At 54.8% G+C, this 16,621-nt stretch overlaps 1 protein-coding gene across 2 annotated transcripts; it reads left to right on the forward strand.

Moving 5' to 3' along the window:
- Positions 1 to 10,728: 10,728 nt before the first annotated feature.
- Positions 10,729 to 16,359, forward strand: DLX4 (distal-less homeobox 4). 2 transcript variants are annotated; one of them, XM_065909667.1, is made up of 3 exons: positions 10,729 to 11,221; positions 14,550 to 14,809; positions 15,151 to 16,359. In XM_065909667.1, the coding sequence occupies exons 1-3, from the start codon at positions 10,957 to 10,959 to the stop codon at positions 15,391 to 15,393; spliced, it is 768 nt and encodes a 255-aa protein (XP_065765739.1). In that variant the 5' UTR covers positions 10,729 to 10,956; the 3' UTR covers positions 15,394 to 16,359. The 2 variants fall into 2 exon arrangements, with proteins under 2 accessions (XP_065765739.1, XP_065765740.1); XM_065909668.1 differs by having other exon boundaries at positions 14,550 to 14,746.
- Positions 16,360 to 16,621: the final 262 nt, after the last annotated feature.

Consider the following 16,621-nt stretch of genomic DNA (forward strand, 5'->3'; position numbering starts at 1 on the left):
AGGGAAGGTGACAGCCAAAAAGAACTTTGGGACCCTGAGCTTGGCTGATGCTGGGCTTCCAGGGTGGTTTGGGGACTCTTGGTACCTTTTCCAGGGAAAATGATCCTGAGGTTCTATAGTACTAGGTCCCAACCCCAGGCCTGAGGGCTTACCTTAAGTGCGAGGGTGGCAGGCAGGGAAAGGTTGGAAAAGTCCATGGGACAGTTTCAAGTACCTGGGGACTCTGAATTGGGGTTCTGTTTACTTTGAACCCAGTTTCCTCCACTGAGTCAACCTGCTTCCAGGTTTCTACTCAGATCCTCTCCTGATACTCATAGAAGAATCACATGCTGTCAAATTGGAGGGACATTTGTGGGGACCTGCTCCATTTCTCCAGCCTCTGGTGCAGCCCCTCAAGTATACACGTCATCAAAAAGCTGCATCATTAGCATTCCATGTGCTCGGCTGCACTCAGCTAGTCACATACAGGGTGTCATTTTATCCTTACAACAATTTTAATGGTTTGTATTACTAACTCCATTTTACAGTTGAGAAAAAAGAGGCTCAGAAATCCTAAACCAGCTCTCCAAGTAGCAGAACTGAGATTCAAACCTACTGCCACCTGCTCTGGAACCCAGGTTTTCAGTCACATCTTACAGTGGTATCCCTCAAATTCTGCCTGATGCCTCCAACTGCAGGAACTCTCAAATACTTATTGAGGATGGACTGTACACACACAGGTTGGAGGAAGCAAAACTCAAAGAGAGGTAAACCTGTTCCCCAGAATGCCTTATTCCAACAGAAGAAACAAGATCTGAGAATCTAACCACACAAGGCAGAGGGAGTTGGTGCCTAAGACAGAGGTGGAGAATGTGCTACTCTTGGAATGCTCTAATTATTTAAAATGTCTTCCTTATATTGAACCTAAATATACATTCCTCCAACTTCCATTTGGTTCTCAGTATTCTGGCCTTAAAAATCACACAGAATCAGTCTGAATCCTTTCACACTTTCAGACAGTTCTTACAGCTCACTGCCCATTTTCTGTGGGGCTGGTTATCTTAATTCTCTTTAAGTCTTGACTCCCATCAGCTCTGGCTCTGGAAAAACCCAGAGAGCCTCAATGTCAGGATGCAAGAATTCCAATCCCAGCCCTTTCACATACTGGTTGTGCAATGTTGGGCATGGCCCTGGGCCACTCTGAGCTTTGGTTTCTTCATCTGTGAAATGGGGATGGCAATACTTGCCCCATCTGACCAGAAGATGAGGATTAGCTGAGATCCTCAGTGGGAAAGAGTTCCAATGCTACCGAGGGGCAGACCCTCACCTGCATCCCTGTACTTAGGAGGAGCTGAGGGTGGCTTCTGGATTAGCTGGAGACGAAATGTCTCCCTGCGCATCTGGGTATGCAGGGTACAGTGCCAGATGCCATGAGGGTGAGGAGCTGGGGAAGGCAGGGTCTCTGCCCTACAGGAGCTTTTGGTCCTGGGATTGAAATCTTCAGTCATTACCGAGTCCTCTGGGAACATAAGCTTTATAATCAGGTTGACTCTGATACCTTCCAGAAAGATTAAGTGATGGGGACAGGCACATGTCAGTGGGTGAGCTAAAGGAACCAACAGAAAGAGAAAGGGGAGCTAACATATGTGAAACATCTATGAACCAGGGTAATTTGGTCAACTTCACAACATTATAAAGGTGGGCTTATTATTACATTCATTTCACAGGTGAAGAAACTGAGGCACAGAGAAGTTTTATTTGCCCAGGTCAATAAAGTGTGCTTTCCTGGCTAAGCCATGAAAAGGACCAGAATCGAGGCAGATGCTGCCATTTACAGCCTCTGCTCTCTGAGGAGCAGTGGCAGGGTAGGGAGGGACAAAGGGGTCCTTTGTCACCCTGTGGTCTCCTATATCACCCCTGCCCCTGGGATTTCTCATTAATGTAACCAGAGGTACACCATTTCCCTCATCTTCACTTACTCTTTCAGTGCCTGGATACTGAGCACTTATTATGTGCCTGTCCCTTTGTTGGATACTGTGTTCCCTGAGGCAAAAGACCCCATCCCTACCCTCACACAGCAACTCCCCCCCACCTCCTGAGAGCATCTGAGAGGAACAATGCTCCCAGAAGGGTGGTTACCGAACAGAGAAGGCAGAAGGATGTTTTAGAATCTATAGACGGTCAAGTGAGGGGAGCAAGAAATGTGAGTACAGTATGAGTCCATTCATGAAAAGTTCACAAACAGGTGAAAGTAAGCAGATATAGGTGATAAAACTAAGGAAAAGCAGGAAAGTTATTAACACAAAATCTGGAATACCCAAGTGGAGGAGAGGATTATAGTCCAGAAGGGTCCCTCAGTGGGGTACCTGAAGACCTGGCAGAGTCTTATTTCTTGAGCTGGGTACCTAGTTTATAAGTATTCCTTAACTCTGTGTGCACATGTGTATTTTAACTCACTCTTCTTTGTATTTTTAATCACCATTTTAATACACGTGCATGTGCACGTGTTCAGTCATGCCCAACTTTCATGACCCTGTGGACTTATTACATAGAAATTGCCAAATTCACTATTTGATGGGACTGAGGTTGACCTCCCACTGTGCCCTTCCCAGAGCAGTACCTAGTAAGTGCTTAAAAAGAAAGTACTGAATTGCAGTGAGTTTTGAAGGAGCTGGAAGTGGAGTGCGTGGTCCAGCCAGATGGAAGGGGTATGACCTCAGATCTAAAATCAAAAGCTTACCAACAAGGAATTAGTTCTTCAATGAGAACTTCTTGAAGACCAAGAGGATTTAGGGGAGACTTTCCCATGACTGTCTGGGTACTTGAGTGCCAGGAGATCCCCAAATGAAACCTCAGCATCCAGGATCAGCTTCCCCTTCCCTCAGTCCATCATCAAACCATACGGTAGTATAAAGAGCACTGAGTCAGAGGCCTGGATTGGAAATCCAGGTCTGTATACACTAGCCAGGTCTTTCCTTGGCAAGGCACTTCACAACACTGGCCTCAGTGTCTTCATCTATAAAATGGGTCTAATAAACCATCTACTTCACAAGTTACTATGAGGCCCCAAGGAAGTTATAGATATGAAAATGTTTTGGGGACTGCCATGTAGGTTTATGCCTAGAAGGCTGTATTACCCTGGTATTCTCCCCCCCCCTCCTCTTGCCACCATTTTGCAAAGAGGGTAAAGCCTTACTCTGATTAAAACAGTCCCCAATTTCAGCACCCCAGTCTCTTGGGCTTGTGATCTTCAGGGCCTGAGCTTAGGGTGATTCCAGGAGCAAGTTCCCCAAGTTTGAGGAAGCCCAGCTGGGGAAGTGGCATTCCAGGCAGCGTGTCAGAGGGTGAGTCAGGATGAGATGAGGGCGGCCCTTCTCCTCCCCAGCTCTTGGCTTAGGGCCCAGGCTGAGTTACTCTCATTTGCATACATCTGCATATATGCAAGTCTCACCTGTGCACCCTGGCTGGGCCCCAGAGAGATACACCTGTGCAGGGGCATGGAGGGAAACCAGAGTGTATGGCTGCCTGCTGGAGCACTCAGACCTAGAACGTAGGTCCCTCCACTCACCCAAACGCCTGAATCTCTGAATCAAACACTCGGTTACTCCGCAGGCTCCTCTGGTTGCCCAGGCCTGGAAATTCTCTGTCATGCTTGCTTCTACCCTCTTCCTGTACAATCACCAGGCCCAGCAGAATCTGTCTTAGAGCAACTTTTCTCACATGTCCCCTTCTTTCCATCACCTCTGCCACCAAGCCTCTGGGTCCACCCTCCTCATTTCACACACGATCTATTTGCAACAGCCTCCTAACTGGGCTCTCTGCCACCAGACTCTTCCCTTGCCAGCCTACGTCGTCATACCCAAGCTGCCCCTGGGAAGTCCCTCAGCTCCCATCCTTGCCCTCTCCTCTGCCCACAGCCCCATCCTAAGCTCTTGGTATTAGAGGCCCTCCACAGTGTGGGGCCTCCTGACTCTCAGTATCAGCTCGTTCCCTACTTCCTTGCCTCCAATCAAGTGGGTATAGACTCTACACACATCTTTTCTGTGCCTGTCTCCTCTTCTGTAAAAGGAAGGATAGGATTCCCTTGCAGGGTTGTTTGAAGATGTCATTGAGAAAAATGCACATAAAGCATAAGCCCATAGTAAATATCAGCCATTACTGATGTTATAACTTCTCCCACCACCGCTCCACAGAAGGGATTCATCTCCTGGGGTCCCCTCCTCCTCCCCCAATCTTCCTCTCATCCTTGCTGAGTGATGCTTCTTCAGGCAAGGCAACTCCACGGTGGTTAAGATGACAAGCTGGCCTGTTTTAGCTTGGACAAGTTACTCAGCCTTTTTGTGCCTCAGTTTCCTCTTCTGTAAAGTGGAGATAAAGTGAATACTTACCTCATAGAATCTGTGTGATAAATAAAATGATGCATGTAAGGGCTTAGCTTAGTGCCTGGAACACAGAGAACACTTAATAAGTGTTCACTGTTATTACCATCACTATTGTGTTACCCAAGATACAGGGTTTCAGAATACTCAAGCTCACCTTAGCCTTCAAAGACTCCAGAAGTTTCCTTAGGTCTGTTTTCAGGAACAGTGCTTCCATCTGGATCCCCCTGTGTCTCCCTGGGTCAGAGAATCACTACCCACCACCCCCTACCCCCCCGGACAGCTAAGCAGTGCCCTATTGGGTTGCCTGGTAGTAGCCAGGAGCGGGACTGAGCTTCCCCCTTCCCATTAGTTCTTGGGCACTTTCTGGGAAGGGCTTGTCTCCCCCAGAGATTGGGAGCCACCTCTCAGCCAAGGTAGGGCCAGGACAGGTGCGTATTGCTCACAAGTTGAGAGGAGTTTTCTCTGGAGAATAGGGGTAAACTGGTCTGAGAAGACAGAAAGGATAGCTCAGCTCAGTTCAGCTCCCCTTGGGAGGTCAGGAGGAGCAGAGCCCCTAATCCCCTCCAGCAAGAACAAGCCCTTTCCCCCTCTACACCCTCCCGTGCCCTCCAGCCTTTTCCAAGCAGCAGTTGATGAACCTCTCCTGTGTGATCCTTTCCAGCGGGAATCAATAAGGGTGATTGACGTGGAGGGTAGACGTGGGCAGGAGCGGCGTGAGCCACCACCCCCTTCTTAGACGGATGGGCGAGGGCCCGCCCCTTCTTTTGGCTTCGCACCCGGGCCTCCCTTAGCTGAGCCCAGTGGAGGAGGGTTGCAAGAGATGGGAGGAGTGATGGAGGGACTGTGCTGCCTCTCACCCTCTCTCCTTGTCCACTCTCCCCCCAACATCAGGCCTGACCCCCCAGAGCCCAACTAGGTGGTACACGGGTAAAGGCCGCGGAGTTTGGTTTGGCGGCGGCGGGTTTGGGGGCGGGGGCGGTATTGTTGGTCCGCGTGATTATTTCTCTTACTTTGGGCGTGCGGGTGCGACTTCCGCATTCATGTGGAGGCCCTGCTCCCCCTATCCACCCCCCACTCCCGACCCCTCGCCAAAGCACTCGGGTCATTCTCCCAGTTCCAGCCCAGCAGAGGTACGACTGTCCCTCTTCTCCCAGACTCCAACCCAGACTAGGCGCGGGATCGGACCTACTCTTTTCTTATGAAAGAAAAACACGCCGGACCTGCAAAGGGTCTAGTCTTGGCTACAGAAAGTGAAACCAATAACCCCACCATTTAGGCGTTCCGCTGGATCCAGGGGGTAGAGGGATGGGGCTGAGTAACAAGGTGCATGTCACCTGTGTTGTGGGCGTGATGCGGTTTTATGTGTGTTGCGGGCGTGGCGTGGTGGCCTACGGAGTGTGTGTTGCGGCTGTTGGCGTCTAGGAGGGAGTGTGTTGTGTCTCTGTGAGCTCGTTCACGCACCCACTTCATCGGTGCTCGTTAGGTGCTGTTCCCACTCCAGCCACGTCCTACCAGCGGCTTCCGTCCGGGTCTGGGCGATGGAGACTTGGGCGGAACGCCCTAGGTTCCGTGCGGGAGTCTGGAAAAGTCTGGAGAAACCAGATGAACTGCCTTCGTTCCAGGCGCCCGACTTCGCAGCAGACGGGTTGGCTTTGGGCCTCCCGCCAGCTCTGCGCGCTTCCCGCGGGCATCCAGCGCGGCGTCCCGCGGTCTGTCCGCCGGACAGGCCCGGGGCTAGGACACCGGCCCGGAACTCCCGCGCCCCCAACCCGGCCGTTTCCCGCTCCCGCACCGGGCTGGGGCCAAGGCCAGCCAAACGGCTCTCCCGTCGCGGAGGGCGGCGCCTCGAACGCATCTTCAAAAGGGCCGCCCCACTTTTTGTTAACCGTTTTCCTTTTTGGAGGGGAGGGAGTTATTTGGTCCAAGAGTGGTTCATGGTATTGTTTTTAATTAACTTGGTGACTTCGTATATGTGTGTACTTTAACTGTCCCAGTCAAACCCCAATAAAAGATTTTTCCTGGAGCGGGAGTGAAATTTGGAAATAATGCAATGACACGGGGAGAGTGACTGAGGACCGAGTCTGCCGGAGAACGTAGGGCCCAGCCCGCCTGCCGAGCGGTGCCGGGATCTCCGGGCGGCGCTGACCCCATGGTCTCCCCCTCCCCCTTCCCGGGAACTTCTCCCAGGTGATCTGGAAAATGAGGCCGGGACGCCAATCACTGAGAAAGCTCTCAGGAGCGTGGAGGTAAGAGCACCAGGAGCCAGCCCCCCGGCCAGTCCACGCTCATTCACTGCTCCATCACAAAGAAGAGACAATAACTCATGCACATTTCAGCAAGAGCCAAAGCCCTGTGTGTGGCGGGGCACGCGGGCCCCTACAGACTTCCCCTCGCGGGCCTCACCGAGAGTGGGGGCTTTAACCACCCCGCTCCCCGCCCAGCGGAGGGAGGACTTTTCATCCCCCTCCCTTCCCTGCCAAACCAGATTATTCACAAAGTTTTCCCAAGCCCAGTTACTACGAAAGCTCCGACAAGTAGGACTTAAATTCCACGGAGAGCAGACGAAATTAAAATTTCGTTTGGGGTCCATGGGTGGGATGGAGGAAAAAAAGGAGCTGCTAATCCCGCAATGGTGGCCGCGGGCCTTGGGCCGGGTCTTGATGGGAACCACGCCCCAGGGCAGGTCCACGCAGGCGCTGCGTGGAGGGCCTGCATCAGGTTGCAGACCCCGGCGCCCGGCTCCCGTGGCATGCACTCCCCCTTGCTCCCGAACGCGGGCGCGCCGTGTGGTACCGAGTTTAGGGACTGCGCGGCGAGCACTGCACTCATCAGGTGTTTGGGGGTGTTTTCGAGGAGGGGCATTCTGTTGGATAGGGTTCCCAGCGTCTGGGCAGAGTCCGAACTCGGGGGACTGCGAATGAAGCATAAATCCCAGCGCCGAGGGCGCTTATTCTGCGCCAAGAATCAAAACCTCATCGGGTGGGATTGTGTTTGCCGGGCGATTGCGAAGAGCCTGCAAACCACCGTGCTCCACCGGGATCTTTCTGTCCACTCACCAAGGCTTGGCTGACTCCCCAGCTTTCGGGGTTGCCGTGTCCCCCAGCCGGGACCCCGATGTCGGCTCCCAGGCCCTCGCTTCCGTGTTGGAGTTCTCCAAGCGAGCCTCTTTCACTAAAGGAGAGGACCTGCGTGAGAAAGAGTTGGGAGAGCCACTTCTGGCTTTTGTGACAAGCAGGGGCTGAAGTAACGGTAGTGACAGGGTAGTTAGTTCATATGTTTTGCCTGCCTTCCTTCCTCCCCTCCTCCTCCTCCTTCATCTTGGCTTTATTCGGTCTCTAGATTTTGGTTTTTGCAATTTATTCTAAAGCAAATGACAATGGCTTGGAGGTCTTAAGCGCAGCTTCCTCATTTTAGTGGATAAAATGAGTCTCAGAGACTGGACGTGGCTGACCCAGGCTATCACAGCCGGCCCCCGGTTTGTGGCTGAGCTGGGATGGGAATCCAGGCCTCAGGCCTCTCAGGCTGGCTCTCCCTCCCTTCTCATCAAAGAGATTTACAGCCCTTCCTAGCCCATGCCTATCCCTTCTAACCTCTCCCCTAGCCCTTCCATATCTCCCCACTCTCCCTCCAGGCTTCAAAGTTGTGGCACTGGTCAGAGGGGACCTCTCCATGGGGATTCCACATCTGAGACCACGAAGTTTCCTAAAGATGTTTCGAAGCCCCACACCCTCCGGCACGTGGGAAGAGGGAGCCCTGAAGAGGGAGGTGATGAAGTAGATGGAAGTAGAGATGGAAGTAGAGATTTCCTTGTTTGTAAACTGGGGATAATAACAGTAGCCACTTCACAGATTTCTGGTGAAGATGCACAGGGCTTGGATGTTGTGAATACTTCATAAATTCTAAAGGACTGCAGGATGCTGCCTACATGCATGCCTACTGCATGGAGCTTCATGAGCTCAGCCCCTGAGAGCCTAGGAGAAGCTCTCACTATGAGTCCCAATGAACCCCCTGGCTTCGGAGAGTGCCCAAAGGCGCTGCTTCAGGGGCCTCTGGGGAAGTTGCCCCTGCCCTTTCTCGCTAGATTTGGCATGGAAAGGACTCTGAATACATGGCCCTGCAACCCAAACTTTAAGTTCCACCTCAAAAGCACCTCCTTTCTAAAAACTTCCCGGACAGCCATGCATGCATGCTTAGTTGCTATCATGTCTGACTCTACGACCCCATGGACTGTATAGCCTGTCAGGCTCCTCTGCCCGTGACATTTCCCAGGCAAGAATACTGGGGTGGGCTGCCATTTCCTTTTCCAGGGGATCTTCCCGATCCAGGGATCAACCCGTGTTCCTGGATTCTTTACCACTGAGCCACCAGGGAAACCTCAAAGAGCATTTTTCTCCTTTGGTGTGCACTGAGATGCCATCCATGGAGCTCACCATGGTACTGTTGTGTGGCTGCCTCTCTCCAGAGGAAGACGATAGTGGCAAGAAGTTTTGGAAGGCTATATCCCTGTAAGTTCTTAGCCCCAGTTCTAAGGAAGTGGTGAGGGCATAGCTATAATTGGGTAAGGGGGAAAGGAGGTCCCATATGGAAATTGCATTTCTCAACCCTGCAAACCCTGTTGGATGATAGGGAAGTGGGTCCCAGATCTCCAAAGGAGGGGGCTCCCTCACAGAGCTCCTTCTCCTGATGCTCCAAGACTTCAGGTGAGAAAACCCAGAGCCAGGTGTCAGAGGAGTGTTTTCTCGGCAAAATTCATCTCTCCACATTGCAACGGTTCATCAACTTGAAACTGACTTGCTCTTCCTTCCCTCAGGACACCTGACTGCATACTCTTTCCAATGTTTTTGTCTCTTCTGGCCATCCCTGTTGTGCTTGCCTTCTCTTCCTTTTCTAAGCTTCCCTCTTCTTCCAATTGTTGTCCTCTCCTACCCCCCAATTCTAAGACTGCTGCCTTCACTCTGTACCCTGATAAAGAGAGCACATGTGTGTACACACATGAATTGTCTGCACACTCAAATGTCAGAGAATTTATATGGGTATTCTGGGGAATCTGTGAGGACCGATAGGCTTGGTGTGTGTGTGTTTAACTGTCTCACCCCTAACACGAAGCTTAGATGTGTGTGGACTGGTGTGTCTCATAGGATGGGTACAAGTATATAAATATTTATATGCTTGGGTTTTCTTTATTTTAGAGTGTGCACCATATACTCTGTATTTGCAGATATATAAATGAACCGCTGTTCGTGGAGGGATGCTAATGTGAACATCCGTGTAGACACCGGTGTGCTGGTATACGCTAATGTATCTGTTGTATTTGAATCGAGTCCCTGTGAAGTTGTATACCTGTGGCCACAGAGACACCAGCAAGGTCTTGGATACTATTTAGGGGCAGGCCCTGCACACAGGCTGGAAGATGAGGCCGCGAGCCCGGCTTGCCGTATTCCTAGCACCTGGCAGGGAATTCCCTCCGAGGAGCAGCCATCAAACTGGACTCGCTTCCCACTCCCAGATTTTGTCCAGCTTCGTGCGAGGCTAAAGCCTCACGCGGCGCCAGGAAAGGCGGGGCGCCGCACTGGCTGAAGCCCAGACGGCAGATCCCTCCTTGGGCCTCGGGGGCCTGCAGGAGCTGCGGTGTCGCAACCGAACCCGGGCCCCTGCCGGAAGCGGAAGCGAGGACGGGGCGGGGTGCGGGGGGTGCGGTGGCGGTGAGACGCAATCGCGGCGGTCGCGGCGTGCCTAGCCCAGGGCGCCCCGCGGGGGCGTGCGCGCCGCGCGCGTGCTGGGCCGGCTGGGCGCCGGGCGGCACCTCCTCCGACCCGGCGTCTGTTTACCAACATACTGCCGGCGCTCGGCAGCCACGCATTCCGACGCGCTGAATAAGCTGCGGGACTGGCGGGCTTGGTCCGTAGCGGCAGGGTCATAACCGCCGCGCAGATCCCCCAGAGCCAGAAAGCGCGACCGCAGGTTCCTTTCGCCCCCGCAGCCACAGCGCCTCCGCTAAGGCACTGCTCTCCTCGACCCTTGGGCATTGCCGCCCTGTCGACTTCCTTGCCTTTGTGCCGTTATGACCAGACTGCCCCAATCTTCCTGAAACCCCAGCACCTCTCTGCAGCGGACCCCGAGATAGCCGGGCATGGGGAGTTCGCACCGCTCGGCTCCCATCTCCCTGTTCTGAATTTCCCTACCCCGGGCTGCCCCGGGGGCGGGGCCGGGGCGGGGAGGTGGGGGGAAGGCCCCGGGGGCAGGCCTCCGTGAGGTCACCGCGTGTGCTAGCCAATCCGCTGCGTTTAAGTGGGCGGGGACCCCGTCGGGTCCCGGGAACCGAACCCTAGAGCCAGCCGAGTGGGGGCCCCATGGATTTAGGGGGGAGGGGAAAAGTCATGGGGGACACCCTACCCACCCCGAACCCCTTTCCCAGGCGCGGGCTCTCCGCTGATGAGGCTCAGAGAGACACTTTCCCCGGGATAAGTGTGGGGAAGGCTGGTTGAGGGGCTCATCCGGCCCCAACGCCTGAGGCTCGGAAAATAAAGAGTTGGCGGAGGGAGCGGACTCACTGCCTGGCCATGGCCTAGGCCCTCGAGCCCCGGCCCCGGCCGCAATGACCTCTTTGCCCTGCCCCTTCCCTGGCCCGGACGCCTCCAAAGCCGTCTTCCCGGACATCGCCCCCGTGCCATCGGTAGTGGCTGCCTACCAGCTTGGCCTGTCCCCCGCAACCGCAGCCGCCTCCGATTTGCCCTATTCTGGGCCGTACGGCCACCTTCTGCCCTATCCCTACACCGGGCCGGCGATCCCCGGAGACTCCTACCTGCCCTGCCAGTTATCCACGGCGCCGTCTCAGCCGGCTCATCAAGAGCGGGAGACAGGTAAGTCCCGCCGCGGCGGCTCTGCCCACCTCTGGGTCCTGCTTCAGTGAGCCCCCAAACTTCGCCCTCGCCTGGTTGGGCGCAGCTGGCGGGATTCAGACCTCACTCAGATTCCGAGGGATCTGGGGGTGGGGGGAGGGCGAAGGGATGGGGCGGGAGACGGGGAGGAGGGGCGGAGGCGAGCTGATCTAGGTCTGTTTTCAAGACCGACCTGGTTTCGATTTGCAGTATGTGAAGCCGGGTGGCTGGGCTCCCTACCCCATCCCCTGGGGCAGCAGGGTTGTGTACCTACTTGTAACGGAAAACTGAAACAATCCAGATGGGGGTGTAGGTGCCTAGCCTCTTCCCTAGGATTCTCTCCATCCAGCACTCCTTCTCTCTTCCATGTCGCCCCTCTCCCAGTTCTTGCCTCAGAAAGCAGTGCTCAAGCCGAAGCCTGATAACTAGAAATCAGGTCCCAGCTGGAAGGCAGTAGAAGTGGGGGCGTATTCTGGGGCCCTTCCCCTTCTCCCCTCTGAATGTGTCAGACAGAGACCAAACACTGACCTGGTAGAGTCTGGGGCTAAGACCCTACTACCCATCATTGTAAGAATGTAGCCACAGGCGGGTCAAGCAGTCTCTCCTAGTAGATCTCAGCCTTCCAGCCAAAGAACTGGCCATTCCTGTTATCTACACCCCTTGCCTTTGGGGTAGGTCAGGCCCCAGTTCCATTGCCTGGAGCAACTTTGTGCACACTTGGGTGGCCTCAAAGAAGCTAGGGAACTGGCCTGCCTTCCTGGTCCTAGCCTTGCACAGGGCTATACCCATGCAACACAATACCTACATCCATCTGTACTGGCTTGAGTTTAGATCTTAGTTCCTCTGCACTCCCTACCCCCACCAAATTGCCCCCACAACTGCCTTTGGCACAGTTTCCTCCAAGGATGCACACTCACTTGGTGACTTAGCTGGAGTCAGCCCAGGACCAAGATGTCTCCCTCCCTTTCCTTGTTGCTCTGCTGAAACACATGACCTCATACACATCAGAGCCAGGAATGACCCTGGAGATTCAGGAGCTCAACCTTCTTGATGTACAGATGAGCAAACTGAGGTCCAAAGAAAGTGTGGATGAATCAAGGACACAGCCTGTTTTTCAGGCTTGGCCCTTGCAAATTGGCTTTCATGCATGAAGCCAGAAAAGAGGATTTTAGGGAACTTCCTCGACGCCCCCCCGCCCCCCCAAAGTTAACTGCCTTCTGTTCCAAAACTGGAGCTGCTGCTTTTCTGCTGCTGGGTCTGTGGTTGGAGGAGGAGCAGCTGAAGGTGGGGTGGGGGTGGGGTGTTCTACCAATGATCTGGTTTCTAAAAAATCGAATCCCTTGGTCTCTTCAGTATATGCTAATGTGGTACATTTGTGTGTGCCTGTGTGTCTGTTTAGTGGGACAGGAATAAGATAACCCTGTCCTTAAGAGAATTCTTGGAATTGCGGTTGGTATTTCAGTCCTGTCTTACCGTCCCTTTTCTTGGTTTAAGGACTAAAGAGTGGAGAGTTCCTTTTCTTTACAAAATTTCCCCGGATCCAACGAAAACCTCACTGAACCTGAGGGATTTGGCTCACTCTAGATTAAATGATTGGGGTGTGAGAGAGAACTTGTGGGGTCTTCCTTTTGCTCCCCTTTTGTTCACCCCTGCCTCGGGGAGAGGTTTGGCTTTAAGTGAGCTGTGTGCCACCGCCCCGATGAGCAGGCGGGTGCTGCGCTGCCTCGAGGGAGGCCCTCGCGCTCCCGAATTGCGACCTGGGCAGATTCGTCCTGACTTGCTGCAACTGGTGTGGAGAAAGCAGCGGTGGGGAAAGGAACTGGGAGTGGGGTCGGCTGGGAGAGATAGGGTGAGGAGGGCGTTGAGAGTTTAGCAGCTGTAGCAGGCTCCCTGCTGTCTCTGCCTCAGGGTTCGAACTGTTCAGTTTTTGCAGCCCAAGAGGTGCGGGTGGTCGCTCCGTGGCTGGCCCGGGGCGGCGAACAGCAGGGTTGAAGCAGAGGAGGCCCGACAGGCGCGGGCGGGAGCGGAAACCCAACGGTTTTTCTGGAAATTGGCTGAAGCGGGGGTCGAGGCGGGTGGATCTGAGAAGCCCGTAGCGCCGGAGACCAAGGGTGAGGGATGCGGGGGAGGTGAAGGCACGGGGTCACCGCGGCCAGACGAGGGCGGGGGACCTCAAGTGTGGGTGGGGTGAGCCCTAAAGGAGGAAGAGGGTGGGGGGCGGTGGGAGACGCGGTCGGACCCCCTCTGCGTCTAGGCACCCGGGGCCCGGGGCTCGGTCCGCTGAGCTCGGCGGCGGGCAACGAACCCTAAGCACGCGGACATTTCGGCCGCTCCGTCCACCCCGGCCCTGTCCTTTGCACGAACGGTCTCAGTGTCCCGTCGGGTGGCGCAGGGTGGGACGCTGGAATCGGAAGAAGGGAACCCCTTGCCCTCCCCATCCCCGGGCCGAGCTGTGACCCGACCAAGGATCCTCGAGGGGCTGAACGGGAAGGCAGAAGGTGGCCGCATCTCCCGCGAGCCGCCCCGAGGGCCTGCGCTTTCCGAACCCCGGTCACCTGGCGTGCCAATCGGGAACCCCTCTGTGAGTGCAGCCGGGCGGAGGAGGGGGCTGTCTTGCCCCAACCGGCTTCTAGGGCCCCTGAAAGCCTATTCTTTCAGCCAGCCGACCTTGGGGGAGGGAAGAGATGTCAGTTTTCCTGGAGGGTGTGCCTCAGGAGGAGGCCCTCACAATACGGGAGGTGATGGCAAAGCCTGGGGCACTTTCCACACTCTGATGCTGGGAGGACTGCGCATCCTGGCGTTCAAGTCAAGGCCCACTCTTGTCTGGCCCCTTCGACCGCCCGTCTTCCGGCAGCGGGGAGGCTGCCACGCAGACACTGACTCTGGCCTCTGAACAGTGTGTCTGAGTTCCCTCCGCCCGGAATGCCCTTCCCTCGTCCTCTGCAGCCTCGCCCCAGCCCTCTGCCCCGCCCCGCCCCAAGCTGGCGCCACCACGCGCGGCTGAACTCTGCCCTCCCGCCGCGGGGCGCCGCCCCTACCCTCGTTCCGGCCCTTGGCGCAGCCCTCCTAGGGTCGTAGGACCGTGGAGAGTGGCAGCTCCCTGAAGGCAAGAGCTGCGGCTAGTCCCACCCGGCACGCAGTGGACGTGGGGTTTGAAAGGAGCGCAAGGTAGAGCAGGGCCGAGCCCGGTGCCTGGGCTTTTGCTAATTCGTGGCCGGAATGCAAACGAGATGCAGATGAGCCGTGAGACGGCGCGGCCGCCCCTCTATCCCAGCACTCACCGTCTCCTGCCGCCCCCCTCCCACCCCAGACTCGGAGAAGCCGCCGCTGTCCCCGGAGCCCGCGGAGAGGCGCCCACAGGCCTCGACCAAGAAGCTCCGGAAGCCGAGGACCATCTATTCGAGTCTGCAGCTGCAACACCTGAACCAGCGTTTCCAGCACACGCAGTACCTGGCGCTGCCCGAGAGGGCCCAGCTGGCCGCGCAGCTCGGCCTCACCCAGACGCAGGTGGGGCCAGTGCCATCCTCCACCAACCTTCCCCAAGTGTGTTCCCTGGGAACTCACCCTCAGGTGTGAATGACTGATGAGTCCCCAGCCTTATTTTCGCAGTTTTCTTAGCTGGCCCTGAGTAAACTGGGGGAGTGTGTTAAAAAGGGTAGGGGTGGGTAGGAGGGGATGGGGGATGGAAGAGGGGTGGGGGTGATTCAGGGCGCAGAGGACGGTACCCAGACTGGGAAAACTGGATACTAACTCAGAGGCAGGAATTCAGGGCCTTCAGGGGCTTATGGAGGCCTGGAGCCAATGTTCCCAACATCTGCTCTTCTCCCAGGACGAGTGACTCCCTCTTGCTGGACCCCTTTCCCTTGGTCACTCCTCCTGATCGTCCAGTGTTTCCCCTTTTCTCCACATAGGTAAAGATCTGGTTTCAGAACAAACGTTCCAAGTATAAGAAGCTCCTGAAGCAGAACTCTGGAGGACAGGAAGGGGACTTCCCTGGGAGGTCCCCCTCTCTGTCTCCCTGCTCTCCACCTCTTCCAGCCCTCTGGGATCTACCCAAGGCAGGGGCCCTGCCCACCGGTGGCTATGACAACAGCTTTGGAGCCTGGTATCAGCATCACTCCCCAGATGTCCTAGCTCCACCTCAGATGATGTGAGTCTGAGGAGGAGCAGGTCAGGCCCCAGCCTCCTACAGAGCCCAGGCAGGACCCAACCCACTGGCACCCTCTCTGGGCTGGGAGGAAACCAGATCCAGATGGGTTTTCTCAGGAGGATGAGGAGCTAGAGGAGGAAAAGGATGGGATGGTGAGTCCTTTCCTCCTTGCCTCATAACCCAAATAGCCTTAGCCTTTGCCCCACCCCCACCCCCACTCAGGACTGGACACTTTCCCTCCAGTCAGAGGCTCTGGGAAAAAACTTATTGGCTGGAGTTCAGACTTCCCACGACCCCTAGTCTTGTCACCCCTTCTTGAAATGACTGCAGTCCCACCACAGCCTGGGGTTCAACCAGCAACAAACACTGAGTGTTTTTTCTCTTTGTGTGCCCTGGGCCTTGCCCAGCCCATTGATGTGGACAGAAGTGGACATCCAGAGTCTTCAAGTTGATCACTACTGAGACACACCCACTGATTTTTCTAGACTTTTTTTTACCCCCATAACTGTTACATCTATTTACCATCCTGTGAAGAAGATGGGATACCAAAAATGTGGACTTTTGTGGACCTATGGGTAAATTTTGCTCCTTTCCTAAGAAAGCCCCTCTTTCCCCCACGTCTTCTCACTTTGAGTAGATAATGGATCCAATTATCCATTAAGTTCAACAAGTATTTATTAAGAGTCTGAGTCCCATCCCGAATACCTAAACAAATTCACATGCATACACTCTCTGGAACTCAGTAGGGTAACATTTTGTGGAGAATAGGGACAAACAGACTCTTGGATGTTTAAGTAGAGATGTCCCAAACAGGTGGGGGTGAACTGAGCAATTCAGCTCCTCATAGCTGTCTCAGTCCAAAGGAACTGCTCATATTTATATCCAATCTGACTAGCAGCGTTCCCCCTGCAAGCTCTCAGCATCCCCCATATCATGAACATTCAGAAATTAAAGTTTGTACAGAAACCCAGGCCTTGGCTGAGGTCTGTTCATGTTCTGACTCCTGGAGCTGATTGCTCAGCTTTCTCTTCTCTCCCAGCTGACTCTTTCAGTACTGAACTAGACGCACTGAGTCCTCTACCTCTACCTGGCTATCTGGTTCTAGCTCTGGAATGTTCTAATAATGTCCACATTTTCAGACATGCCAGTGTGAAACCAGAAGATGCTAATACTGGGAATGATCAAAGTCTGAGTGATCGTTTTAGCAGATGCTCTCCTGGCCTAGTTCTGGA

The sequence above is a fragment of the Muntiacus reevesi genome, chromosome 18 (assembly GCF_963930625.1).
Source record: "Muntiacus reevesi chromosome 18, mMunRee1.1, whole genome shotgun sequence".
Taxonomy (NCBI): Eukaryota; Metazoa; Chordata; class Mammalia; order Artiodactyla; family Cervidae; genus Muntiacus; species Muntiacus reevesi.

Coding starts and splice junctions, on each gene's coding strand:
- DLX4 (XM_065909667.1), top strand. CDS start 10,957: ATGACCTCTTTGCCCTGCCCCTTCCCTGGCCCGGACGCCTCCAAAGCC. Junction 11,222..14,549: donor TCATCAAGAGCGGGAGACAG/GTAAGTCCCGCC, acceptor CTCCCACCCCAG/ACTCGGAGAAGCCGCCGCTG. Junction 14,810..15,150: donor CCCTGGGAACTCACCCTCAG/GTGTGAATGACT, acceptor TTCTCCACATAG/GTAAAGATCTGGTTTCAGAA.